Below are 27,909 nucleotides of genomic sequence, written 5' to 3'. Positions count from 1 at the left end.
GGAAGGGGGGTAGACCCGTGGAGTTCTCATGTGCACTGGGTGTACTCCACATTGACTTCTTTGTGCTGGACAAGGCGTTGCTGGCAGGTATAGTCACCTCAGAGTATTCAGCGATTGTGGTTTCAGACCATGCGCCACACTGGATGGATTTGCGAGTGGACCAGTGGGGGGTGGGGGGGGGGGGGGGGCGGGCAGTGGAGGCTGGATGTGGGGTTGTTGGTGGATGAGGAGGTGTGCGAGCGGGTGAGGGTTGCCATCCAGGGGTATGTGGAACTCAACGATATGAGGGAGGTCACGCCCACCATGCTGTGGGACACATTCAAGGCTGTGGTTTGGGGGGGGGTTATTTTGATTCAGGCACACAGGGAAAAGGTGGAACGAGCAGAGGTGGCAAGGTTGGTGGAAGAGGGTGCATTGGAGGTACTCGGAGGCAGGGTTGTTGAAGGAAAGCCAGGGGCTCCAGATGGAGTTTGGGCCAGTGCTTCCAGGGAAGCCTCCCAAGCCTAAACACCCTCAATGTTAGCATGGCTGATCCCATCATGGCCTCAACTCCACTGTCTTGTCCGTTTTCTATAACCCTTCAACCCATTACCAATTAAAAATCTGTCTAACTCCTCCTTAAATTTACTCACTGTCCCTACATCCACCGCACTTGGAGGTAGCGAATTCCACAGATACACAACCCCTTGGGAGAAGTATTTCCTCCTCATATCTGTTATAAATTTGCTACCTCTTATTCTAAGATTATAACCTCTCGTTTTAGATGCTCCACAAGAGGAAGCATCTGCTCCACATCTACTTTATCCATACCTTTAGCATCTTGGATACCTTGATTTGATATCCCCTCATTCTTTTAAACTCTAGAGAGTATTGGCCTAAACTGTTCAATCTCTCTTCATATGACAAACTCTGGAATCAATCTAGTGAACCTCCTCTGAACTGCCTCCAAAGCCACTACAAGGGGACCAAAACTGGTCCAGGTGCGGTTTTACCAATGCCTTGTATAGTTGCAACAACACTTCCATATCTTTATACTCAATTCCTTTTGCTATAAATGCCAACATTACATTTGCTTTCCTTAGTAGCTGCTGCACCTGCATGTTCATTTTCTGTGACTCATGCATGAGCTGTTGCTCTGTTTCTCTGGTTATGAATATGGCGGTCAATATGGTCGCCTTCCTTAATCCTAATTATGTTTGCTTTAGAGTCGCCAGGTATCTTTCGATACCGCCACAAGGTTCAAACCCGAATACTGATCAAAGAGCCAATACACCAGTCAGTTAGTTCAAAGTCAATACTATTTATTTACACACACAGTAAGATCTACTCATGCACAAAGTACTACAAACTAAACTATCTCTAATGCTAACGCCTATACTTAGCTTTGGGTGCCCACTCAGTCAGAGGAACAATGGCCGATGGTCGGATCGGAGGTTGTTGGGTTCAAAGAGGTTCAGGAGAACAGCTAAGGTCGTCCGTCTGGTAGCGAGTGTTGACCTTGGACTTACTTGCTTCTGGTCTAGCTGGTGGACGGGTCTCTCTGCTTTGAGAGACAAGTCCAAGAGAGCGAGTCTCGCTCGGGGGTTTCTTCTTATACCCGGGGGGGGGGGGGGGCTTTGTGCGCTTTTGGGCGGGCCTTAAACTTGGCCCCAATTAATTGGGCCGCTTCTTGATCACTGGTATTGATCTTGATCAATAAAGGGGTGGGTGCCCTGATGGCTGGGCTTTCTTAAGTGGCCGTTGGCCTGGCTTTGTTTGCGCTTTCGGTTTGGGGAACTGGCGCCAGGATGTCTGGAGCAGTATCGGTTGCTTGAGTGTCTTTCCTTTGTTCCCGGAGATGGGCCATCAATATGTTAATTGACCTACAGTTTCAGTCCCGTCTGGGAGCTGCCTTTCCAATATGCATACAGGCTCTGTGCCTGCTTGCTTTCTTAACATTGTCCACAGTTCCCTACATTCATTGCGAGCATCCATTTTGTATTCTGGAAGTGGCCATCCCAGATGGATACAGAGGGAACCCAGATCCCTCTGCATGGAGCACCCCGATGTCTCTCTCCTGTTAGATAATAAGTCTTACCAATTTTTCAACCAAAAAGCATGACCTCACACTTATCCACGTTAAACTCCATCTGCCACATTTTGGCCCACTCTCCTAACCTATCTGTATCCATTTAAAAGGTTCTATATCCGCATTGCACCTGTCCCACCTATTTTTGTGTGTCATCTGCAAATTTGGCTATAGAACCTTCTATCCCTGTATTCAAGTCATTAATATAGATTGTAACTAGCTGGGACCCATGGATCGAGCCCTGTGGCACCCCATTAGTTACATCTTGCCATCCAGAAAAAGACACATTTATCCCGATTCTGTGCCTCCTGTCCGTCAGCCAGTCTTCTAATCCCATGTGATCTCACCTTGTGAATTAACCTTCTGCGTAGCACCTTATCAAACGCCTTCAAGAAGTCCAGATATACTATATCTACAGGATCCCCATTACCCACTTTGCTTTTTGTATCTTCGAAGAGCTGCAGCAAATTAGTCAAACATGTTTTGCCCTTCATAAAACCATGCTGACTGTGATGGATAGCACTTTGGCTTTTAAAATGTCCTGATATCATATCCTTGATAATTGATTCTAACAATTTTCCAATAACAGATGTTAAACTAACTGGTCTGTAATTTCCCACATTCTGCCTCGCTCCCTTTTTGAATAAGGGCATTACATTCACATTTTTCAAATCCACTGGAACCTTTCCTGTGTCCCTGGAATTTTGGAATATTATAATCACTGGATGCACTATCGCTGCTGCCACTTTCTTAACATTCCCAGATGTAGGCCATCAGGCCCTGGGGACGGAATTTCTCTGCCCTCAATCCCTTTTTTAAAAAAAATATATTTATTAAAGTTTTTTAACACAATTTTTTACCCTTACAAACAATACCCCCCCCCCCCCACCCCGTAGCAAAATAACAAGAAATCGCACAAAGCAAGATATATACATGGTAAAACGATATGTTACATAGCTTTGTACACTGGCCCTCTCCTGGACGTGCCAGTTTCCCAAATCCTTCATGTTTTCTCTTGCTCATCCACCCTCCCAGGCAATCCCCCATTCCCCCCCCCTCACAGGGCGTCCCCCCCCCCCCCCAGGTTGCTGCTGCTGCTGCTGACCGACCTTCCTCTAACGCTCCGCGAGATAGTCTAGGAATGGTTGCCACCACCTGTAGAACCCCTGTGCAGACTCTGCCCTCAATCCCAAGAGTTTGTTGAGTATCTTTTCCCTATTGATGTTGAATTACCTCTGATTTCTATTACCTCTGAATTTTATTTGATTTGATTTATTATTGTGTCATGTGAGAGTACATTTAAGAAATAGGTGTTTATAAATGGGTGTGTTTATAAATATCTGTAGTGAGAGTACCTTTAAGAAATGGGTGTTTATTACTGCAGTGATGTCAGAGAGGGGGTGGAGCTGGGCTGTCTGTCAGCTTTTTACTTTCGTTTTAGGCTGTTTGCTGCAGGGTGTGTTTTAGTTTCGTTTTCAGAGCTGGATAGCTGCAGTCACAGCCAGAAGGTGTATTAGAGTCTCCTTCTGTAATCTAACGAATGTAAATCGATCCTTTGGTGATTTAAAACTAATAACTGCTCACAGTAGTGACTTTAACCTGATGTGCTTTAAAGTCCTCTGGATGTTAAAAGGACAGCTTACGGATTACTTAGTGTTGTATTCTTTGGGGGTTTATTTGAATTAATGGTTGCTAAGATGTTCACTGTTTGTTTTAAAAAGGTTAACTTGAATTTATAGAATATACATTGTTTTGCTTAAAAAATACTTTTCCATTTCTGCTGCACCACACCTGTAAAGTGGGCCATGTGCTCCCCATACCACAATCTAATAAAAGTTGTGGGTCTGGTGAACTCCATGATACACTTAGGGGTTCTCTAAACCCTGGCCCATAACAAATTGGGGGCTCGACCGGGATAAAATTCTCTCTATTGGATTGGCTTAATGAACTTAAAGACAGTGAGGGGTGAGCATATTGTGGTTGCTTGTCAAGTGTGGTATTTCAGTTTAAGTAGGGAGTGTATTGTGGACAATGGTTCTTTCAGCGGCTCTGAGGTTTTGTGAGTGGAGACAGTCACACGCAGTACCATAGGGGCAGAGACTAAAAGCAGACTGTTAGATTTGGCAAAAACATTGCAGTTAACATTACCTGACAAAATGCAAAAAGGTGAGGTAATTATGGCGGTGGCTAAGCACTTAAAGTTGCCTGAGATACAGTTTGACTCATTGGAAATGGCAAAAATTCAGTTACAAATTAAACAAATGGAACATGAGAAAGAATTAAAGCAGCTTGAATATGAAAAAGAGAGAGAAGAAAAAGAAAGAGAAAGAGAGAGAGAGAGAGGAAAAAGAGAGAGAAGAAAGGAAAACAGAAATAATAGCCCTAGCAGAACAAAAAGAAAGAGAAAGGGAGATACAGATCAGGAAAAAAGATAAAGAGAGAGAGTTTGAACTTCAGAAAATAGCCATGAAACATGACAGTCAGTTAAAATTGGCAGGCGTAAAGGGAAATGTACAGTTGGATGATAGTGATGAGGATAGCAAGAAAGAGCTTCAAAGTCGAAGGCTTGGTGGGAATCTATTTAAATATGTCTAAGCACTGCCAAGGTTTGACAAGAAGGAGGTAGAAGCCTTTTTCAATTCATTTGAGAAGGTGGCTAAACAAATGAAATGGCCACAGAACATGTGGGTATTACTGATTCAAACAAAGCTGGTAGGTAGGGCTAGTGAAGTGGTTGCATCACTATCGGAGGAGGTATCTGAGACGTGTGAGGAGGTGAAAAAATCCATCTTAGGTGCATATGAACTAGTGTCTGAAGCTTACAGACAAAGGTTTAGAAATATAAATAAATAATTTGGTCAAACATTCATGGAGTTTGAAAGGCTCAAACAGAGTAATTTTGATAGGTGGATAAGGGCTTTGAAAATAGACCAAACGTATGAAGCTCTCAGAGAAATTATACTTTTGGAGGAGTTTAAAAATTCAATTCCTGATGTAATGAGAACTCATGTGGAAGAGCAGAGGGTTAAAACTGTGTGATTAGCAGCAGAAATGGCAGATGATGACGAATTAGTTCATAAATCAAAGCTTGGTTTCTGACATCAGTTTCAGCCTGTGAGGGATAGAAACTGGGGACATGAGAAATAATCAAGTGTTAAAGGTAAAGGAGATCTGATGGGAGATAATAAGGAGAGTGTACCTCAGATTAAAAAAGAAATCCAGGAGGGTGGAAAAGAAACGAAAAGTTTCAAATATTTTCACTGTAATAAACTAGGCCATGAACAGTCACAGTGTTGGTGGTTGAAGAAAAGAACTGGGAAGGCTGATGTGGTAAAACAGGATAAGACAGTGGGGTTTGTTAGAGTGGTAAAGGAAAGCCCAAGTGAAGCGAAGGAGGTGCAAAAGATTGTACAGCCTGATCAAGAGGTGATTGATCAGAAGGGGCCAGATCTATTTAAAGAATTTACTTGTGTGGGTAAAGTTTACTCATGTGTATCAGGAGCAGGGTAAAGAAGTCATAATTTTAAGAGATACGGGAGCTAGTCAATCTTTAATGCTAAGAGATGAGAAGTTATGTAGTTTGGGAAGAATGTTGCCAGAAAAGGTGGTAATATGTGGAATTCAGAATGAGAGTAGTGTTCCATTATATAAGGTCAGGTTGGAAAGTGGTGAAGTGGTGGTAGGAGTAATAGAGAAGCTATCTTGTCTAGGAATACAGTTTATCTTGGGTAATGATATAGCTGGTTCGCAGGTGGGAGTGATGCCTACTGTGGTTGATAAGCCAGTGGAAATTCAGACAACTGAAGTGTTGAAGGACGAATATCCTGGGATTTTTCCGGATTGTGTAGTAACAAGGTCGTAAAGTGACAGGTTAAGACAAGAGGAGAAATCAAAGAGTTGAAGTGCAATTATCAGAAACGATTTTTGATCAGATGGTTGAAAAAGAACAACAGGTGGAGGATGAGGCGGATATTTTTAGTTCAGGAAAATTGGCAGAGTTACAACAGAAAGATATAGAAATAAAACGGATGTATCAGAAAGCATACACGGAAGAGGAATCGGAGTGTATACCAGAGTGTTATTACTGTAAAAGTGATGTCTTGATGAGAAAATAGAGACCTTTACTTCATATGCAGGCAGATGAAAAGTGGGCAGAAGTTCATCAAGTAGTATTGCCGGTAGGGTATAGAAAGGAGGCGTTGCGAGTTGCACATGAGGTACCAGTGGGAGGTCATTTGGGAATAAGTAAAACTAAAGCTAAAATCTAGAAACATTTTTATTGGCCTGGACTACAGAAAGATGTAGTTACATTTTGTCAATCATGTTACACATGTCAAGTGATAGGGAAACCTCAAGCAGTGACAAAACCAGCACCCTTAATGCCCATTCCAGCATTTGAGCAACCTTTTACAAGGATCCTATTGATTGCGTAGTACCGCTTCCTAAAACAAAAAGTGGGAATCAATATCTTTTGACTATAATGGATGTGTCTACTAGGTTTCCAGAGGCCATTCCAGTACGTAATATTACAGCTAAAAAGATTGTGGAGGAGTTACTTAAATTCTTTACTAGATATGGACTACCCACAGAAATACAATCGGACCAAGGATCAAATTTTACCTTGAGGTTATTCAAAGAAGTTATGGATAGCTTAGGAATTTTAAACAATTTAAATCAACTGCATACCATCCAGAATCGCAGGGAGCTTTAGAAATGTGGCATCAGACATTAAAGACAATGTTGAGGGCTTATTGTCAAGATTATCCAGAGGATTGGGATAAAGGAATTCCATTCATACATTTTGAAATTAGGGATGCACCTAATGAGTCAACCAAATTCAGTTCTTTTGAACTAATCTTTGGTCATGAGGTTAGAGGACCACTTATATTGATTAAGGAAAAATTGGTGAGTGAGAAATCGGAAATTACATTATTGGATTACGTGTCAAATTTTTGGGAACGATTAAATAGAGCAGGTCAATTGGCTAGACAACATTTAAAAGTTGCACAAAATGTGATGAAATGGGTAGCGGACAAGAAATCCAAAGGTTGTAGTTTTGCCTGTGGAGATAAAGTTTTAGTATTGTTCCCAGTGGTAGGTGAATCTTTAAAAGCAGGGTTTTGTGGACCTTATCCGATTGAAGAAATTAAGTGAGGTGAATTATGTGGTAAAAACACCAGATAGAAGGAAAACTCACCGAGTGTGTCATGTGAATATGCTTAAAAGGTACTTTGAAAGGGAAGGAGAGAAAAAGGAGGAGGTTTTAATGATTCTATCTCAAAGTGACGAACCAAATCCAGATGACTGTGAATTTGACATACCTCAAATTAAATTGGAAAACAAATATGTTCTTAAAAATTGGGATAAATTGTTGAGTTACCTTCCAGAGTAAAAACAGACTGACCTGAAAGAGTTATTGATATCACATGGGCATGTTTGTAGAGATAAATTGGGAAGTACTAAAATGGCTATACATGATGTAGATGTGGGAAATGCTGTTCCAATCAAACAACATCCATACAGACTTAACCCTTTAAAATTGGCACAGGTTAACAAAGAGATTGAGAGAATGCTTAAAAATGGCATAATTGAAGTAGGTTGCAGCCAATGGAGCTCACCCATAGTGATGGTGCCAAAACCAGACGGTACCCAACGGTTGTGTGTGGACTATAGAGAGGTTAATGCAGTTACAAGAACGGACTCTGTCCCTATCCCACGTTTGGAGGATTACATTGAGAAAGTGAGGCAATCAGCTTTTATTTCAAACTGGATTTACTTAAAGGTTACTGGCAGGCACCTTTATCCGAAAGGGCGATGGAGATTTCAGTTTTTGTGACTCCAGATGGTAAATACCAATTCAAAGTTATGCCATTTGGCATGAAGAACGCCCCAGCCATATTTCAACGGTTAACTAACAAAGTTGCTTCAGGATTACCCAATTGTGCGGTATACATCGACGATCTGGTAATTTTCAGCCAGACATGGAAAGAGCATTTAAAACATCTGATGGAGTTATTCGATCGACTTGAGGAGGCAGGTTTGGTGATAAACCTAGCCAAAAGTGAATTTGGAAAAGCCCAAGTCACTTTCCTTGAGGTGTTTCCGATACCCTCAAGACGAAGGGAAATAATGCGATTTCTTGGCATGAGTGGATTTGATCGAACATCTGTGCAAACGTTTTGTTGCGTTGATGGACTGGCTGAAGAAATGTCAAAAAGTTCAGTGGACAGCGGACTTTCAACAGGCATTTGACTTCCTGAAAGCTGTGACAACCAATGCTCCTGCGTTGGAGAATTACAAGGGACTCTGTGATCAGATTTAACTAAAGTATCTGACTTTAAAGACAAATGCCGAGGCGTAGAGAAATGGACAGATCGTGCAGAGACCTTCTTGTTCAAAGAGACTATAAATCGAGACGGATTTCAGTTGGAGGAAGAAGGACGGGGAAAAAAATGGACTATATTATTATACCTGCTTGCGTGTGTTGTTTTTTGAAAAGTATATTTACTGTGTGCATTTCTTAAAGGATAGTGAAAAGGTGAAAACTGAAAACATCTTGAATTGACGGTTTATTTATTTTCTTGGGGGGGGAGGTGTCATGTGAGAGTACATTTAAGAAATGGGTGTGTTTATAAATATCTGTAGTGAGAGTACCTTTATGAAATGGGTGTTTATTACTGCAGTGATGTCAGAGAGGGGGTGGGGCTGGGCCGTCTGTCAGCTTTTTACTTTCGTTTTAGACTGTTTGCTGCAGGGTGTATATTAGTTTCGTTCTCAGAGCTGGATAGCTGCAGTCACAGCCAGAAGGTGTATTAGAGTCTCCCTCTGTAATCTAAAGAATGTAAATCGATCCTTTGGTGATTTAAAACTAATAACTGCTCGCAGTAGTGACTTTAACCTGATGTGCTTCTGTTTAAAGTTTTTTATAAGTCATCTGAATGTTAAAAGGACAGTTTACGGATTACTTAGTGTTGTATTCTTTGGGGGTTGTATTTGAATTAGTGGTTGCTATGATGTTCACTGTTTGTTTTAAAAAGGTTAACTTGAATTCATAGAATAAACATTGTTTTGCTTAAAAACTACTTTCCCATTTCTGCTGTACCACACCTGTAGAGTGGGCCGTGTGCTCCCCATACCACAATCTATTAAAAGTTGTGGGTCAGGTGAACTCCATGATACACTTTGGGGTTCTCTAAAGCCTGGCCCATAACAATTGTCACATGTATTAGTAGACAGTGAAAAGTATTGTTTCTTGCATGCTGTACAAACAATGCATACCGTACATCGGGAAGGAATGAGAGACTGCGGAATATAATGTTACAGCTATAGCAAGATGTAGAGAAAAGATCAACTCAATACGAGGTAGGTCCATTCAAAAGTCTGATGGCAGTAGGGAAGAAGCTGTTCTTAAGTCGGTTGGTACGGGACCCCAAACTTTGGTATCTTTTTCCTGACGGAAGAAGGTGACAGAAGAAGGTGGAAGAGAGTATGTCTGGGGTGAGTGGGGTCCTTAATTATGCTGGCTGCCTTTCCGAGGCAGCGGGAATTATAGATAGAGTCAATGGATGGGAGGCTGGTTAGCGTGATGGACTAGGCTACATTCTCGACCTTTTGTAGTTTCCTGCGGTCTTGGGCAGAGCAGGCTCCATACCAAGCTGTGATACAACCAGAGAGAATGCTTTCTATGGTGCATCTGTAGAAGTTGGTGAGCGTCGTAGCTGGCATGCCAAATTTCCTTAGTCTTCTGAGAAAGTAGAATGGTTGGTGGGTTTTCTTAACTATAGTGTCAGCATGGGGGGACTAGGACAGGTTGTTGGTGATCTGGACACCTAAAACTTGAAGCTCTCGACCCTTTCTACTTCGTTCGCATTGATGTAGACAGGGGCATGTTCTCCACTATGCTTCCTGAAGTCGATGACAATCTTCTTCGTTTTGTTGACATTGAGGGAGAGATTATTGTTGTTGCACCAGTTCACCAGATTCTCTATCTCATTCCTGTACTCTGTCTCATCATTGTTTGAGATCCGACACACAACGATGGTGACATCAGCAAATTTGAAAATCATGTTGGAGGAGAATTTGGCCATAGTCATAGGTGTATAAGGAGTATAGTAGGGGGCTGAGGACAGAGCGTTGTGGGGCACCGGTGTTGAGGATGATCGTGGAGGAGGTGTTGTTGCCTATCCTTACTAATTGAGGCCTGTGGGTTAGAAAGTTCAGGATCCAGTCGCAGAGGGAGGCGGCGAGGCCAAGGAGTTTGGAGATGAGTTTCGTAGGAATGATGGTGTTGAAGGCTGAGCTGTAGTCGATAAATAGGAGTCTGACATAGGTGTCTTTGTTATCTGGGTGTTCCAGGATAGAGTGCAGTGCCATGGAGATGGCGTCTGCTGTGGACCTCTTGCAGCGGTATGCGAACTTTAGTGGATCAAGGCAATCTGGAGGCTGGAGTTGATTAGTCACTAACCTTTCGAAGCACTTCATGATGATGGATGTTAGAGGCACTGAATTGCCCGTTCCTATAGGAATGGTACTAGTGTCCTCCACCGTGAAAACTGAGGCAAAGTATTGATTTAGCATCTTTGCCATTTCTGTGTTCCAAGAGACCAACATTCACCTTAGCGACTCAATTCCCTTTTATGTACCAGTTTGCTATCCTTTTTGATATTCTGCGCTAGTTTTTCCCCCGTAATTTATCTTCACTCTTTTCATTACTTTTTAAGCATCCCTTTGTTTTACGTTTGAAAATTTCCTACTGGACTTTGCTACAGGCCCTGGAGAATAAGTTGGTCATGTCTGGGTTATTAGATGGGTATTTCTTTCCTATGGTGGAGAGAGAAAGGCAGGAGGAGTTGGGAGCCCTCTTGAACCCAGAGGAAGTTCTGAAGGGCATTGGATCGATGCAGTCAGGTAAGGCCCCTGGTCCTTACGGGTTTCCCATTGAATTTTGCAAGACGTTTGAGAGTCAGTTAACACCATTGATAGTGACATGATTAATGATTCCTTGTCGCGAGGGTCCTTCCCCGCTACATTCTCCCAGGCTTCTATATCTCTTATTCTGAAAAAAGATAAAAGTCCCACTGAATGTGGTTATTTATTGTAGATCCATTTCTCTCCTAAACGTCAACACCAAACTGATAGCTAAGGTGTTGGCGCTGCATTTGGAGACATGTGTTTTGGAGGTGAAAGCCGACGACCAGACAGGTTTCATTAAAGGTCGACAATCGTTGCCTAATGTGCGGCGATAATTTAATGTTCCCTTTTTCCCCCTCGCCAGTATACACACCGACGCTTCAAGGTTTGGATATTTCTGATTAAGTAGGGGTAGTAGGCATGGATGTCCTTTGTCACCACTCCTGTTTGCGCTGCGATTGAGCCATTAGCAATAGTGCTGAGATCCTCGGATAAATGGAGGGGGATAGAACGGGGTTGGGGGAGGAAGCATTGGGTGTCCCTATAGGCTGACGATCTACTTCTATATATTACGAATCCAGTCTTCTCTGTGGATGAAATAATGAAGCTGTTCAGGAGCTTTGGCTCCTTTTCGGGATACAAACTGAATCTGGAAAAGAGTGAATGTTTTCCGGTTAACCCCCCAGGGAGAGGAACAGATCTGGGGGTATTAGTTTCATCTTGCCAGAGGTAGCTTTTCTCATCTAGGGATCTGGGTGGCCCTCAATTGGCCATCACTCCATAGATTGAGTCTGGTGAGCAGGGTGACGTCCGACTTGCAAAAGTAGGATAATTTGTTATACGTTTTAGTTGCTGTGATATGAAGAGTCTAAAGTTCTGTTCCTTTTTCACAAACACACATTTATTTCATTCCAACAGCCTTTGCACAAAACTCTAACTGTACATCACCTGACAGAGGCCACCTGAAGCCCCTTTACATATCAGTGTCAATTAATGGATACTTAACATAAATGAGACAACTAATTGCAATGTCTCTTAACCCATTACTTAACAGTCTCCCCTTCCTTGGAGAAAAAAAATAATTAGGTGAAAAGAAAATTTCAAGAAACTCAAAAACACACACATGATTTCCCCCCCTTTTATTTGTTTGGACGAGAAAGAAAAAATAACAGTCACAGAAACAAGCGCCCTTCATTAACAATATCCAAAAGTTTCTGTGAACTCGCCCCTCTTTTCGTAAACCAGTCTGACAGTTGATAGCTCCTGTCGACCCATTTAATTTTTGTTATTTCCCCTCTGTCCAACATCTGCTTCAAACTTGCGATGTCTATCCGTAACCTCTTTTCATTGACACTTTTTGTAGAGTGCACATTTTCCCACAGGGATTTATTGTCAATGTGACAGTCAATAGGTATATTACCCAAATCCCCTAATCCCAAAATTTCTGTCAATATCACACTTATATAAAAGGCCATATCCACCACCTTTACAAGGCGTCTCAGCAGCCAAAGTGCTTTTTACCACTCTCTTTATTTTCTTTGTTTCCCACGCAAGCGGGCAACATTTACCATTGTTCCCCAAAAGGAAAATTATAAAACCTCCTGCGCTTGAAACCCCATCACATAAATTTGCGTCGGACGCACCACTATAAACTATGAGTTTCAAGTGCCTACGGTCACCTAAAACCGGGAACTTCAAAACACACTCCTGCATTTTTAGTTTGGCCAACGCTTTATTTGCTCTTATTATGTCTTCCACTTTGGGATCATTCATTTTTGTACTCAACTCTAAGACATCAAAACTCACGTCCGGCCTAGTCTGTCTACCTAACCAGTTCTATCTTTGAAACCATTGCGTCTTTTTGCGAAACTCGGCCACGACTAATTGCTATTGGGCTGATGCTTTCCAAATAGGATTGCTGACTTAAAGTTGCCCCTAACTTAGTCTGTCCGATTTCCAGTCCAATATATTTAAATGCACCGGATGCCTGACTTCCAACCCTGAATTCTTTCCTCAAACCAGAGATTACAATAGCTTCAAAATCACTAGTCCCACCCCACAAAAAATCATTGACATGCATCATAAAAATGCCAGAAAGATTTCCTTTATAGTGCCAGTAAAACATTGCAGGATCTGCTTTTAACTGGCAACAGCCTAACTTTAACAAAACTGACCTTACCGAAAAATACCAGACTCTAGATGCATCATTTAATCCATATACACATTTGTTCAACTTCCAGAGTACCCCTTCTGTGTCAGCTGCTTCTTTAGGAGGACGGAGAAAAATGTCTCTCTGGAGCTGATGCCCCTGCAAAAAGGCAGCTTTTATATCTATAGAATTGCATTCCCATGCCTTTGTGGCTAATAGAGCCAAGAAGATCTTTAAAATAACCTTTCCTGCTTTCGGTGAATCTACCCTTAAATCCTGATCTTCTAAGTTTTCTTCAAATCCACTTGCCACAAGCCTGGCCTTTGCCTTATAAGTTCCATCCGGAAGAACCTTTTCCGTGCAAATCCATCTGTGGGACAGAGCTCTTTGTCCTCTATCCGGTACTTCCGTGTATACCCCAAATTCACTCCAACTATGCAATTCTTGCTGTTTAGCTTCTTTGATAACTTTTTCATCTAATTTATTTGAAGCCACCAAAATCTCATGTGCATGTGGGCTTCTACTCCTATTAGTATTCGTAGTCTTACTCATCTTCCGAGATCTTGATAAATTACGTCCCCTCTCCCGCCTGGTATCTCGTTCTGAACTGCTACTGCTTAATCTTTCCCTTCTGCTGTGGGATGTCCTTTCAATAGTTCTCGACCTTTTCCTGCAGACCTGTTCACTATCCGATGTAGTATCTGAACTGGCACTGCGTTTCTCTGCCCTCCATTTTTGAACTTCGTTTACGAATCCATTGTCTTGACTCCTTCCCCTGAATGCTGTACATTCAACCAATGTTTATACTTTCCAGTGGCCTTCCCTGCTCTACTAATAACAGTTGCATCCTTCCATTGACTAGATCCTTCAGGCAAGTATGTCACTTTTGTACCAACTTTTGGCAGTTGCCCTTTCGGAAAAATGGCCTGTTCTAATTCATCAGAAGTGTTGTGTTCCTCCACAGAAACCCTGTCTATATCTGTTAATTGGTCCTCATAGTTCTGTAACACATGCGTACCAGATGACTCTGGTTCCTCGTCATGTCTGTCTGCTCTGTCTAAATTTGAAAATTTGCAATCTGTACCCATTATCCTTGATGAATGTACCCTAACAGTTTGATTACGATGTTGCAAAATAATTGTTTTGCCATCTATGCCTGTGATCTTCCCTGGGCTTTTCCATTCATTAAAATTGTCTCTCTTATAGTCTACTATTTCTCCTTGCTGAAAAACGATAATTGATGGCCGTACATTGTGTCTTAAAGCTCTGCGAATTCTTTCCGAGACTTCCGCTTCCAAAAAAGCTTTTCTACTGCTATGTAATGCATTTAAATGCTCAGCAAAGGCAGAGCTAATTGTAGACCCTTCCCAAGCTGGAGGCTGGTCATCTAAAATGGACAGAAATTTAGGATTTCTACCAGACACTAATTGATGAAGACTATAGCCCCCAACCATCTGCAATGAATTCTTTGCATGTACCACTCATGTTAAAGCTGAATTTAGCTTGCAGTTTGGTCTATCTGCCAAAATTTTCCAGAGCAGGTCATCTATTACCGCATGGTTTCTTTCACAGACACCATTACTAAATGGGCTTTCCGCAGCCATATTCATAACTGTGATATTCACATTTTCACACATATCCCTAAACTAATCATTAGCAAATTCTCCCCCATTGTCCGTAAGGAATTTTGCAGGTGGGCCCATTTCTGTCCCTATCCATTTTTCCACGATCTGATCCAGGATTACTCTCTTTTCTTTACTTCGTACAATCGTTGATTGACTAAGTCTGGTTGCTAAATCTACAAAATGCAAAATAAATATATTGTTAGCTTTATCCAGATCTTAAGGTCCATGGCCACAATGTCGTTAAAATCCTGGCCAAAGGTAGGGTTACTATCAGTCGTGATGGTGTCCTTCTGTACATCCTACAAACTTCACAGCGTCACTAACCTGTTCTATCTGTTTAGTATAGTCGTCATCCCTTACCCCTGCATCCTTTAATACATTTTTCAGCCTCCGAGGAGACGGATGTGCAAATTGCCTATGCAGTTTTAATACCACAAGCTTTTTATCAGCTAAAGTCCCATTTTCAACTGCCATTAACACATCCTTAACCACTCTACTTGAAATATTATTTGTAAGTAATGGAATACAATAGTGTCCCGACTGTGTAAATTGTAAGTCCACCGTCTTTCCAAAAACTGTTGCCTTATCCTGTTCCATATCCAGAGTCATGTGTGCTTTCTTCATCGACGGTCTGCTCAGAAGCAAAGGTATCTCACTTGATACAACATCTGCGCTAATGAAATGATTAACTCCGGCAATATTGCAAGGGATCACCATTCTTTTCAGCGACTTCATCCACAAACCTGAAACTTGTGGAACTTTCAAATTCCTTAACCTTGTTATGATTTTCAGCATTCAAAGAGTCCAGGTAACATTTTAACCAGTCAATTCCACACACAGTAGATGTGCAGCCACTGCCCAATACAGCACAGTTGAAGGATTCTGCAACCCAACACCCTCATTACCGGCGTAAAACGGTTTGTCAATAGGACAATGCCTTCTTTCTGGCCACTATGTTTTTCCTCTTCTGACTCTTCCATGTCATGTGTCGCTTCAAACACTCTATCATAACGAGTTGGACAGTTGAAAGCATAATGGTATTGAGGGTCACATCGAAAACATTGATTTATCATGCCCCGTGCATTTCTGGGGTTCATCTTCCTATTGTAGGTTCTAACTGGGTTTCTGTCTTCATAATTTCCTTGTCTCGGTCTCCTTCTATAGTTTTGAGCCCTGTTCGTAGCCATACGATTTCGCCATCCTGTTAGTAGTATATGAAATGAAATGAAATGAAAATCGCTTATTGTCACAAGTAGGCTTCAAATGAAGTTACTGTGAAAAGCCCCTAGTCGCCACATTCCGGCGCCTGTTCGGGGAGGCTGGTACGGGAATTGAACCGTGCTGCTGGCCTGCCTTGGTCTGCTTTCAAAGCTGGCGATTTATATTCTGCCTTATTGCAGGCTGACCTATTTGGGTCATCAGAGCCATCGGAATCGACTGTTTCCCCAGAAACGTTTGTAAAGCTTTGGTCATCTGTTCGAATAAGGTATCCTTATCAGTAAACTGAACGCCTGTCAAAACCAGGAGTCTATCCATGTTGTTCACTCTAGCACAGTCAAGTAATTTAAAGGCCAACACAGGCTGTGGAAATTCCAGGTTGTGTTTCTGCAGCCTTTTATATAGTCTGCCAAATTCCATTAGTCTTCCATGGAGATATCCTCCATTTTCCGGAACTTATCAAAATCCGACCATGCTTCATACGCACTTAACAAGTCATCTTTCTTATAAATCTTATCCATATAATGTAATAAAGTCTCCAGACCTTCCAATTCCAGCTCAGAAAGCACTTTGTTTCGGATTTTACTGCCATATGGTAGAGAAAGAGCCAATGCCATACCTTGTTTTCTCTTTCCCAAAGCAGATACATTAGTCCACATAACTACTGCACTTCTCCATTGGTCGTACGATTCCCTTTCAGAAAATAAGGGAGGATAGTCATATCCAGCCATCTTTTTCCTCGGTTCAGCCATGTATCCCTTTTTTTCTTCTTTTCTCTCACTCCTTTGTTTGATCTGGAAAAGTTATATCTTTCAACCCTTCACATTTACACAGCAATCATCCTCTGCTACCAATTGTCAGATGTTTTAGTTGCTGTGATATGACAAGTCTTAAGTTCTGTTCCTTTTTCACAAACACACATTTATTTCATTCCAACAGCCTTTGCACAAAACTCTAACTATACATCACCTGACAGAGGCCACCTTTACATATCAGTGTCAATTAATGGATACTTAACAGAAATGAGACAACTAATTGCAATGTCTCTTAACCCATTACTTAACATAATTTCCCTCTGTCCTTGGTAGGCAAGATCCAGACTATAAAAATCAATATTCTCCTGAAGTTTTTATTTATTTCTCAGTGCCTCCCGATTTTTCTCCTCAAACCCTTCTTCGCTAAGATTAATAAGTTTGTTGCCTCGTTTATTTGGGCAGGTAAGACCCAAGAGTCTGCCGAGCATTCCTTCAGACGGACCGGCAGTCGGGGCGGGTCTGATGGTACCCAATTTGCTTGTTTACTATTTTGCGGCCAACATCAAGAAGGTATTGGACTGATTTGGGGAGCTGGTCTCATGTGGGGACAAATGGAGGCAAGCTCCTGTATGGGCTCTAATCTAAGGGCTTTGGCAACGGATCCACTTCTGTTCTCTCCAATGAGGTTCTCCTTGAACCCAGTGGTGGTGTCCACTCTTAAAATATGGTGACAATTTAGACAGCATTACAAACTAGCATTCACATCTCTGGCCCCCATCTGTGGCAACCACCTATTTGCTCTGTCGGATTGAGATCCGATGTTTAGGTCATGGGAGGGAAAGGGCCTTGGTGTTTTAGGGATCTATCTGTGGGCGGACGTTTTGCTAGCCTGGAGGTATTATCGACAAGGTTTCAACTTCCAGGAATGAACTTGTTCTGTTACCTACAGCATGATTTTGTTCAAAAAGCTTTTCCCACATTCCCCTCGGCTCTGTAACCCTCCCTGTTGAGTAGGATCCTATCGCTTGCAGGGTCTGGTGGGGTGAGCATTTCCAACATCTATGGACAAATCTTGTCAACGGAGGTGGCCCTGCTAGACAAGGTAGGGACAAAATGGGAGGGAGAGCTGGGGCCTATTTTAGATAAAAACGTGTGTTATGAAGCCCTTCGTAGGGTGAACGCCACATCCTCTTAACTTAGTTCAATTCAGTTCAAGGTGGTACATAGGGCTCACCTAACTAAAGCTAGATTGAGCAGTTTCTTTTCGGGACTGGAAGATAGGCGTGAGCGGTGTTTTTTTGGGACCTGTTAATCACACCCACATGTTTAGGTCGTGTTCCAGGATGGTAAGCTTCTGGGTCTTCTTTAAAAAAAAAACAAAGAACAGTACAGCACAGGAACAGGCCCTTCAGCCCTCCAAGCCTGCGTCGATCACGTGTCCTATCTAGATCAACCGCTTATATCCTTCTATACCCCGTCTGTTCATGTGTCTATCCAGATAAAAAGAACATCTGTGGGCAGCACGGTAGCACAGTGGGTAGCACTGTTGCTTCACAGCGCGAGGGTCCCAGGTTCGATTCCCGGCTTGGGTCATTGTCTGTGTGGAGTCTGCACATTCTCCCTGTTTCTGCGTGGGTTTCCTCCCATAAGTCCCGAAAGACATGCTCGTTAGGTAATTTGGAAATTCTGAATTCTCCCTCTGTGTACCCGAACAGGCACCGGAATGTGGCAACTCGGGACTTTTCACAGTAATTCAATGCAGTGTTAATGTAAGCCTACTTGTGACAATAAAGATTTTTTTTTTTTTAATAATAATCATTTTATTGAGGTATTTTTGGTACAGTGACAACAACAACAGAAACAATATACATGAAACCATAAACATAGTGCAAAAGCCATTTACCTCTCGTACAGGTACAGGTCCTACCCTTATTGACCCCCTACTCTAATCTAAATTACTCCCCCAAAAGCACCCCCCCCCCCACCTGCAAACGATTAATTTCCCGCAAAGAAGTCGACGAACGGTTTCCACCTTCGGGTGAACCCTAACAGTACCCTCTCAAGGCAAACTTGATTTTCTCCAAACAGAGAAAGCTAGCCATGTCCGATAGCCAGCTCTCCGACTTCGGGGGTTTTGAGTCCCTCAATTCTAATAGTATCCGTCTCCGGGCTACCAGGGAAGGAAAGGCCAGAATATCTGCCTCTTTCTCCTCCTGGATTCCCGGGTCATCCGACACCCCGAAAATCGCCACCTCTGGACTCAGCGCCACCCTTGTTTTTAACACTGTGGACATGACGTCCGCAAGCCTCTGCCAAAATCCCCTAAGCTTTGGACATGTCCAAACCATGTGGACATGGTTCGCCGGTCCTCCCGCACATTTTGCGCACCTGTCCTCCACCCCAAAGAATCTGCTCATCTGGGCCACTGTCATGTGAGCCCGGTGAACAACCTTAAATTGTATCAGGCTGAGCCTGACACATATTGTGGACGTGTTGACTCTACTCAACGCGTCTGCCCACAGACCATCCTCTATCTCACCTCCCAACTCCTCCTCCCACTTGCGCTTCAGCTCCTTGGTCTGCGTCTCCTCTGACCCCATAAGTTCCTTGTAAATTTCCGAGACTCTCCCTTCTCCTACCCACCCTCTAGATACTACCCTATCCTGAATCCCCCTTAGCGGTAGGAGCGGGAAGGTTGACACCTGTTTACGAAGGAAGTCCCGCACCTGCAGATACCTGAATTTGTTTTCCCTCGCCAACCCAAACATTTCCTCCAACGCCCTCATACTCGGAAAGCTCCCCTCTATGAACATATCCATCCTCTCAAACCCCGCTCTCCGCCATAACCGGAACCCCCCGTCCATACTCCCCCGGGGCAAACTGGTGATTATCACAGATTGGGGCCCAGACCGATGCTCCCACTGCTCCCACATGCCGTCTCCATTGGCCCATAACTCTCAGGGCTGCCACCACCACTGGACTGGTGGAGTAACGTGCCGGCGGGAACGGCAGAGGCGCAGTTACCAAAGCCCCCAAACTGGTGCCCTTCCATGAAGCCGCCTCCATATGTACCCATGCTGGCCCCTCCCCCACCACCCACTTCCTGATCATGGCTGTATTCACCGCCCCGTAATAGTTACTAAAATTTGGCAGCGCCAGCCCGCCCTCTCCCCGGCTCCACTCAAGCATTACCTTCCTTACTCGCGGGGTCTTGCCCGCCCAGACGAAGCCCTTCTGTTGACCCGCTTAAAAAAGGGCCACGGAATAAAGATGGGGAGCCACTGAAATACAAATAGGAAACTCGGGAGGACTGTCATCTTCACCGTTTGCACCCTCCCAGCCAGAGACAACGGAAGCGCGTCCCATCTCCGAAAATCGTCCTTCATTTGGTCCACCAGCCGGGCCGGATTCAATTTATGCAGCCGGTCCCATTCCTGCGCCACTTGGATGCCTAGGTACCTAAAGCTTCCCTTTACTAACTTAAACGGCAGCTCTCCCCCCTCGCCTGGACCACAAACATCTCACTCTTTCCCATATTAAGCTTATACCCCGAAAACCAGCCAAATTCTACCAGAGTCCCCATGATTTCTTCCATCCCCTCTATTGGGTTCGAAACGTACAGAAGTAGGTCATCCGCATAGAGCGAAAGCCTGTGCTCACCCCCCCCCCCCCCCCAGACCAGTCCTCTCCAGCCCCTCGAGGCTCTCAGAGCAATTGCCAACAGCTCTATAGACAGCGCAAACAACAGTCAGGAGAGGGGGCAGTCTAAAATATTCCGATGTTGTCCTATTCGTACGTACACTTGCCACAGGAGCCTGATATAGTAACCTCACCCAGTCAATAAAGCCCCGCCCAAATCCAAACTGTCCCAGTATCTCCCACAGATAATCCCATTCTACCCGATCAAAAGCCTTTTCTGCATTCATTGCGATCACTACCTCCACCTACCTACCTTCCGGGGGCATCATGATCGCATTTAACAGCCTTCTTACATTGGCCACCAACTGCCTGCCCTTAACAAACCCTGTCTGGTCCTCCCCAATAACGTCCGGCACACAATCCTCGATCCTGGAGGACAAGATTTTGGCCAGCAACTTGGCATCTACATTCAACAGGGAGATCGGCCTGTATGACCCACACAGCTCCGGGTTCTTGGCCCGCTTAAGAATCAGCGAAATAGTTGCCTGTGACATCGTCGGGGGCAACACCCCTCTTTTCCGTGCCTCATTCAACATCCTCAACAACACCGGCCCCAATATTCCCGAGAACTTTTTATAAAACTCCACTGGGTACCCGTCCGGACCCTGGGCCTTACCCGCCTGCATGTTCTTCAAGCTCTCCACTATCTCCTCCAGCCCGATTGGGGCCCCCAGCCCTTCTACCCGCTCCCCGTCCACCTTTGGGAAATTCAGCCCCTCCAAGAAGAGCCTCATCCCTCCAGCCCCGTAGGGGGTTCCGACCTGTACAGCCTGCTGTAGAAATCCCTAAACGCCTTATTCACCCCTACTGAATCACCAAGCAGGTTCCCATCTCCATCCTTTACTTTCCCTATCTCCCTAGCTGCCTCCCTCTTCCTAAGCTGCTGTGCAAGTATTCTGCTGGCCTTCTCTCCATGTTCATAGATCGCCCCCTCACCTTTCTCAACTGCTCCACCACCTCCCTGTGGTCAGCAAGCTAAACTCCGCCTGTAACCTCCGCCATTCCCTTAAAAGCCCTGCCTCTGGGGTCTCCGCATACCTCCTATCAATCTGAAGTAACTCCTTTACTAGTTGGTCCGTCTCCGCTCTGTCCACCTTCTCCCTATGGGCCCGGATCGAGATCAGCTCCCTCCCCCCTGACCACTGCCTTCAGTGCTTCCCAAACCACCGCTGCTGAAATTTACTCCATGTCATTGACCTGCAGGTAGCTCTGAATACATTTCCTCAGCCGCTCACACACCCCTTCATCCGCCAAAAGTCCCACATCCAACCTCCAGTGCGGGCGCTGGTTACTGGCTTTACTAACCTGCAGGTCAACCCAGTGCGAGCATGGTCTGAGATTGTAATCGCCGAGTACCCTGTGTTCACCACCCCGACCAGCAAGGCACTCCTCAAAATAAAGAAATCAATCCGGGAATACACTTTATGCACGTGTGAGTAGGAGACCTCCTTCACCCTCGGCTACCCAAATCTCCATGGATCCACCACCCCGCCCTCCCTCAGCTCCATGAACCCTCTTAGTTCCTTTGCAATTGCTGGCACCCTGCCCGTTTTCGAGCTTGACCGGTCCAAGCCAGTTCCATAACTGTGTTGAAGTCCCCTCCCATGACCAACCTGTGCGAGTCCAGGTCCGGTATCTTCCCCAGCATCCTCTTTTCAACTCCACATCAGGTGATCAGCCTAGTTGGGGGGCTCATTGCGCCCCCCCCCCCCCCGCCAATCAGCCATCCCCTTGTTTAGGCCTGCCTCCAGCCCGTGCTCCGCACCTCCACTGGTCCATCCCCAGGCAGCCCCTGCCCCCAACCTCCTCTCTGTCCCTCAGCCCAAGTCCCTCCCTCGTCAGCAGAACATTCACCCCCCTCCCCCCCATCCGAGTAACAACACCCTGTAACCCAACCCCTTTACTAAACCAAACATATGCACACACCTATGCGCTTCCGAGAGCTAGCTCGTCCAGCTAGCTTGGTGGCCCCCATCCCCTGCACCAGATAGTCTCCCACCTACTGTTCCCTCCCACCCGCTCATGCAAACAAACTCCAACATCAAACAATCCCCACACAGTTGCCCAACAGAAAAACAGCAAGATCAAAACAAGCACCCCTCCATCCCCCAACAGTGCAAATTAAAACCTTAACTCTTAACTCACTCAGCTCTACCGCTGGTTCCAAATCAATGCAAACGGCATCACAAATATCTTCCATGAAATGCAAAACGGGAAACTTTTTACAAAACCAGAGAAACAAAAAGAAAAAGCAAAAACATGAATGTTGCAGCCAAGTTCAAAAGTTCTCAATCCATCACCAACCCTTTCTTTTTCGCAAAGTCCAACGCGTCCTCAGACGACTCGAAGTAGAAGTGCTGATCCTCATGCGTGACCCAGAGACGGGCTGGGTATAACAGTCCAAACGTCACCTTTTTCTTAAAAACGATCGACCTGATCTGGTTGAAGCCTGCTCTCCTCCTGGCCACCTCTACACTCAGGTCCTGGTAAACCCGCAGGATGCTATAGTCCCATTTACAGCTCCGTGTCTGCTTGGCCCACTGTAGAATGCGCTCCTTATCTGAGAACCTGTGGAATCTCACCACCATTGCCCTCGGGGGGGGTCTCCCATTCGTGGCTTCCTCGCGAGTGCTCTGTGAGCCCTATCAACCTCCAAGGGCCGTGAGAATGTCCCATCCCCCTGCAGCTTCACAAACATGTCTGCGATAAATGCCCCAGCGTCCATTCCTTCGGACCCCTCCGGGAGCCCGACGATTCTTGGGTTCTGCCGGCAGGGCCTATTTTCTAGGTCCTCTGCCTTCCTCCAGGAGCTTCTTCTGCTGGTCCCTCAGCATCCCCATCTCCAGCTCCACCGCAGTCTGATGTTCCGCCTGCTCAGCCAGCGCCTTCTCCACCTTCTGGATCGCCCGATCCTGGGCGTCCACTGAATGCTCCAACCGTTCAATCGACTCTTTTAAAAGGTCCAAGCAGTCCCGTTTCTGTGTAGCAAAGCCTTCCTGAATGACTTGCATCAGCTGCTCCATAGACTGCTGGGTCGACAAGCCAGAGGTCCGAACCTCCGCCATGCGGTCTTCTGTTGCAGCTACAGCCCAAGCCTGCTCTATCTTTTTGTTTCTACCCTTACGAACACTTCTAGTCCATCTCTCCATGCACCAAAGTGGGAATTCAGTAAACAATTGCCACTAACATCCGTTTTAAAATTCAAGTCCGGTAGAAAAACGGAGGAAAGGTTGAAAAGTCCGACCAGAGCGGGAGCCACCAAATGTGCGACTTACTCCTTCATAGCCTCCACCGGAAGTCGACAATAAAGATTATCATGTCAGCAATTCTTACTATAGATCTGGAACCTTGTCCTTTGATAGCCATTTTCAGGGTATTGGACTTGCCAGGGTTGCAGACGAGGGTGAAGGGTGGATGTTCACACCTTTGCCTCGATGATAGTCTGGAGGTGAATTCTGCTGGGATGGAGATCTCCTATTCCGCCCAGTGCCTCGGTCTGGTTGGATGACGTTATGGAATTTCTACATCAAGAGTCAGAGGGCCGGTGGAAGGATTCTATCTGAGGTGGCAACCATTAATTTCCTCCTCTAAAGAGCTAATCATCATCAGCTGTTTTTTTTTGGGCGGGGGGGGGGGGGGGGGGGGGGGGGGGTTAGTTTTTGTTCTTTGTTGGGGGAAAGGCGGTTCTTTCCTGGATGGATTTTGTATAGTTGGTTGTATTTTCTAATGCTGTACTTTGTAATATCCATTTTTCCATGTTGTTATTGTGTATTTTGTGTCATGATATGCAGACATGCAGATAATGATATACAGACAGGCACAGGCAGGCAGCTAATGAACACAGAGAACAGGACTTGACCAATGAGCAGGCAGGACCCTCAAGGGTGGTATCTCACTATAAAAGGCACAAGGCACTCACACTCCGCCTCTTTCCACTGATGGATGTACAGTATCACACCTCCAGAAAGTGGCTAAGAGCTAGTCTGGTTCAGTCAGACAGAGTAACCACACTTAGGTTAACAGAGAGTCGAACTCATAGAAGAACCAGTGCTACTGGTTCAATAAATCAGCTTGAACGAACTTCAAGGTCTGGAATATCTTTTGGTTAAAGCTGCATCCAGTTGCAACCTGTGTTATCCCAGAGTACATAACACATCATTTTGTAAGTTATAAATGAAAAGTCTTCAATAAAAATATTTAAAGAGTCTTCTTCAAGCCAAGATGCCCAACATCTGGGCACTAATCACTCAAAAGAAGCTCTACATGCCGCTTCCCCCACCCACTCTGCCTAAAATCCCCCCCCCCCCCCCCCCCCACAAAGCAACTGTTCCCCTCATAATCAATCACAGCAGGAGATGAACGTAATAGAATAAACGAACTCAGGGATGACCCCCATGGCAGGAGACAATGGAAACACGTGAGGCCTCAAAGCATCTCTGAAGAGGTCAAACATCAAATGGAGGTCCCTGCTTGTGACCAACCACAGTGGATAAGGTTTGTTTGGGAAGGCACCAAACACATTCAGACTTCAGGAACAACCTGGAGCTGAAGTTTTTAGTCATCAGAGGGAGCGCACAAACCCGCGAACAACTCCCTTTATCCAGCCCTTCAGGCACCATCTGCTTTGCAAGTGGAAGTAAGTCATCCTTGAGCCGAGACACCAACCCAGTTCACACCAGAAAAATAGGCTAAAAATAGCAAGCGTTTTTAAAACGTTTTTATTCCAGACATTTAATCAGGAATTAGTCAACAAATCACAAAGGCAGCTATCAAGACGCAACACGGCCCTTAACAATGACTGATGAGGTAACGTGAAAAACAGACAAGTTTATTTGAAATGCTGACATCCTCACACCCCCTCCCTCCTCAGAAAGGCTGACCCGGAAACCAGGCCCTTTAACCGATTACTCGGAAGTTGTAGGTGACAGACTTCAGACAGACCTTCCGTAAAAAAAAAAAATGAAAACGTCGGGGGTACCGAGGATAGAAACTCGGTGAGTGTTTGATCAGAAACAGGGGGAGAAAAAGAAGGTCCGGTTAAAGGGTAGAGAGAAGGGGGGGGAGAGACCCCCATCCCCCCGGCACACTCGTCGCGCGACCGCTCTCCCCCGCGCGCTGAGGAGCTTTGTTTTTATATTTATTTTTAAAATCCGCCATGGGCAGGCGGCGTGAGTCAAACGGAGCCGTGCGGCCACTGGCGCCCTGTATGTGTGTGTGGGTGGCGGATTGGGTTTAAACTCACCGGAGGTAGAGACTCAGGAGGGGTTCCCAATCCCCCGGCCTCACCGACAGTTAACGGCTGCTTCCGTTACGCTGCGCGCGGCCGAAGCTCCAGTCCAATTACTTTCCAAACCGCCCCCCACAGCCCGGCCTCCCCAACCCCCCCCCCCCCCCCAACACCCCCCCCCCCCCAACACCCCCCCCCCTCCCCCAACACCCCCCCCTCCCCAACACCCCCCCCCTCCCCCAACACCCCCCCCCCCTCCCCAACACCCCCCCCCCCCTCCCCAACACCCCCCCCCCCTCACACCCCCAACACCCCCCTCCCCACCCCCCACCCAACACCCCCCAACACCCCCCAACCCCCCCCAACCCCCCTCCCCCCCCCCAACCCCCCTCCCCCCCCCAACCCCCCTCCCCCCCCCCAACCCCCCTCCCCCCAACCCCCCCCCCCCAACCCCCCACCCCCCCAACCCCCCACCCCCCCACCCCCCCCCCCCCCACCCCCCCCCCCCCCCAACCCCCCTCCCCCCCCCCCAACCCCCCTCCCCCCCCCCAACCCCCCTCCCCCCCCCCCAACACCCCCCTCCCCAACACCCCCCCCCACCCCCAACCACCCACCCCCAACACCCCCCCCCCCCAACACACCCCCCCTCCCCAACACCCCCCCCTCCCCCAACACCCCCCCCTCCCCCAACACCCCCCCCTCCCCACACACCCCCCCTCCCCCAACACCCCCCCTCCCCCACACCCCCCCCTCCCCCAACCCCCCCCCTCCCCACACCCCCCCCTCCCCACACCCCCCCCTCCCCCAACACCCCCCCCTCCCCCAACACCCCCCCTCCCCCAACACCCCCCCTCCCCAACACCCCCCCCTCCCCCAACACCCCCCCCTCCCCCAACACCCCCCCCCTCCCCCAACACCCCCCCCCTCCCCCAACACCCCCCCCCTCCCCCAACACCCCCCCTCCCCCAACACCCCCCCTCCCCCAACACCCCCCCCTCCCCCAACACCCCCCCCCTCCCCCAACACCCCCCCCTCCCCCAACACCCCCCCCTCCCCCAACACCCCCCCCTCCCCCAACACCCCCCCCTCCCCCAACACCCCCCCCCTCCCCCACACCCCCCCCTCCCCCAACACCCCCCCCCTCCCCCAACACCCCCCCCCTCCCCCAACACCCCCCCCCTCCCCCAACACCCCCCCCCTCCCCCAACACCCCCCCCTCCCCCAACACCCCCCCCTCCCCCAAACACCCCCCCCCCCCTCCCCCAACACCCCCCCTCCCCCCCTCCCCCAACACCCCCCCTCCCCCCCCTCCCCCCCCTCCCCCAACACCCCCCCCTCCCCCCCCTCCCCCCCCTCCCCCAACACCCCCCCCCTCCCCCAACACCCCCCCCTCCCCCAACACCCCCCCCTCCCCCAACACCCCCCCTCCCCAACACCCCCCCTCCCCAACACCCCCCCCCTCCCCCAACACCCCCCCCTCCCCCAACCACCCCCCCTCCCCCAACACCCCCCTCCCCCAACACCCCCCCTCCCCCAACACCCCCCCCTCCCCCAACACCCCCCCCCTCCCCCAACACCCCCCCTCCCCCAACACCCCCCTCCCCCCCCTCCCCCAACACCCCCCCTCCCCCCCCTCCCCCCCCTCCCCCAACACCCCCCCCTCCCCCCCCCTCCCCCCCCCTCCCCCCAACACCCCCCCCCACTCCCCCCCTCCCCCAACACCCCCCCCTCCCCCCCCCTCCCCCAACACCCCCCCCTCCCCCCAACACCCCCCCTCCCCCAACACCCCCCCCCCAACACCCCCCCTCCCCCAACACCCCCCCCCCTCCCCCAACACCCCCCCCCTCCCCCAACACCCCCCCCCTCCCCAACACCCCCCCCTCCCCCAACACCCCCCCTCCCCCAACACCCCCCCTCCCCCAACACCCCCCCCTCCCCCAACACCCCCCCCTCCCCCAACACCCCCCCCTCCCCCAACACCCCCCCCTCCCCCAACACCCCCCCCTCCCCCAACACCCCCCCCTCCCCCAACACCCCCCCCTCCCCCCAACACCCCCCCCCTCCCCCAACACCCCCCCCCTCCCCCAACACCCCCCCCTCCCCCAACACCCCCCCCTCCCCCAACACCCCCCCCTCCCCAACACCCCCCCCTCCCCCAACACCCCCCCCCTCCCCCAACACCCCCCCCTCCCCCAACACCCCCCCCCTCCCCCCAACACCCCCCCCTCCCCCAACACCCCCCCCCTCCCCCAACACCC

The 27,909-nt window shown here is 47.5% G+C and overlaps 1 protein-coding gene and 1 long non-coding RNA gene across 4 annotated transcripts in view; one reads left to right on the top strand and one right to left on the bottom strand.

Moving 5' to 3' along the window:
- LOC140429240 (uncharacterized) overlaps window positions 1–27,909 on the bottom strand; it is a 149,759-nt gene that overhangs the window by 93,261 nt on the left and 28,589 nt on the right. Inside the window, exon 1 of one of the 2 annotated variants that reach the window (XR_011949019.1) lies at window positions 25,667–25,700. The exons of the other annotated variant lie outside the window; for it this stretch is intronic. This is a non-coding gene — a long non-coding RNA (uncharacterized lncRNA). Of the gene's footprint in view, window positions 1–25,666; window positions 25,701–27,909 lie in introns of those variants that run through there. 2 annotated transcript variants of the gene reach the window in all.
- Window positions 25,287–27,909, top strand: part of tent2 (terminal nucleotidyltransferase 2) — a 159,502-nt gene continuing 156,879 nt past the window's right edge. Inside the window, exon 1 of one of the 2 annotated variants that reach the window (XM_072515989.1) lies at window positions 25,287–25,418. Coding sequence is in view for 1 of the 2 variants with exons in the window: in XM_072515990.1 (XP_072372091.1) it covers window positions 25,384–25,418 (35 nt within the window). In the remaining variant the exon portion in view is untranslated. The remainder of the gene's footprint in view (window positions 25,419–27,909) is intronic. The other variant, XM_072515990.1, reaches the window with a different exon arrangement.

This window comes from Scyliorhinus torazame, chromosome 9 (assembly GCF_047496885.1).
Source record: "Scyliorhinus torazame isolate Kashiwa2021f chromosome 9, sScyTor2.1, whole genome shotgun sequence".
Lineage (NCBI taxonomy): Eukaryota > Metazoa > Chordata > Chondrichthyes > Carcharhiniformes > Scyliorhinidae > Scyliorhinus > Scyliorhinus torazame.
The sequence above is the reverse complement of the archived record's forward strand: the minus strand, read 5'-3'. Positions and strand labels throughout refer to the sequence as shown.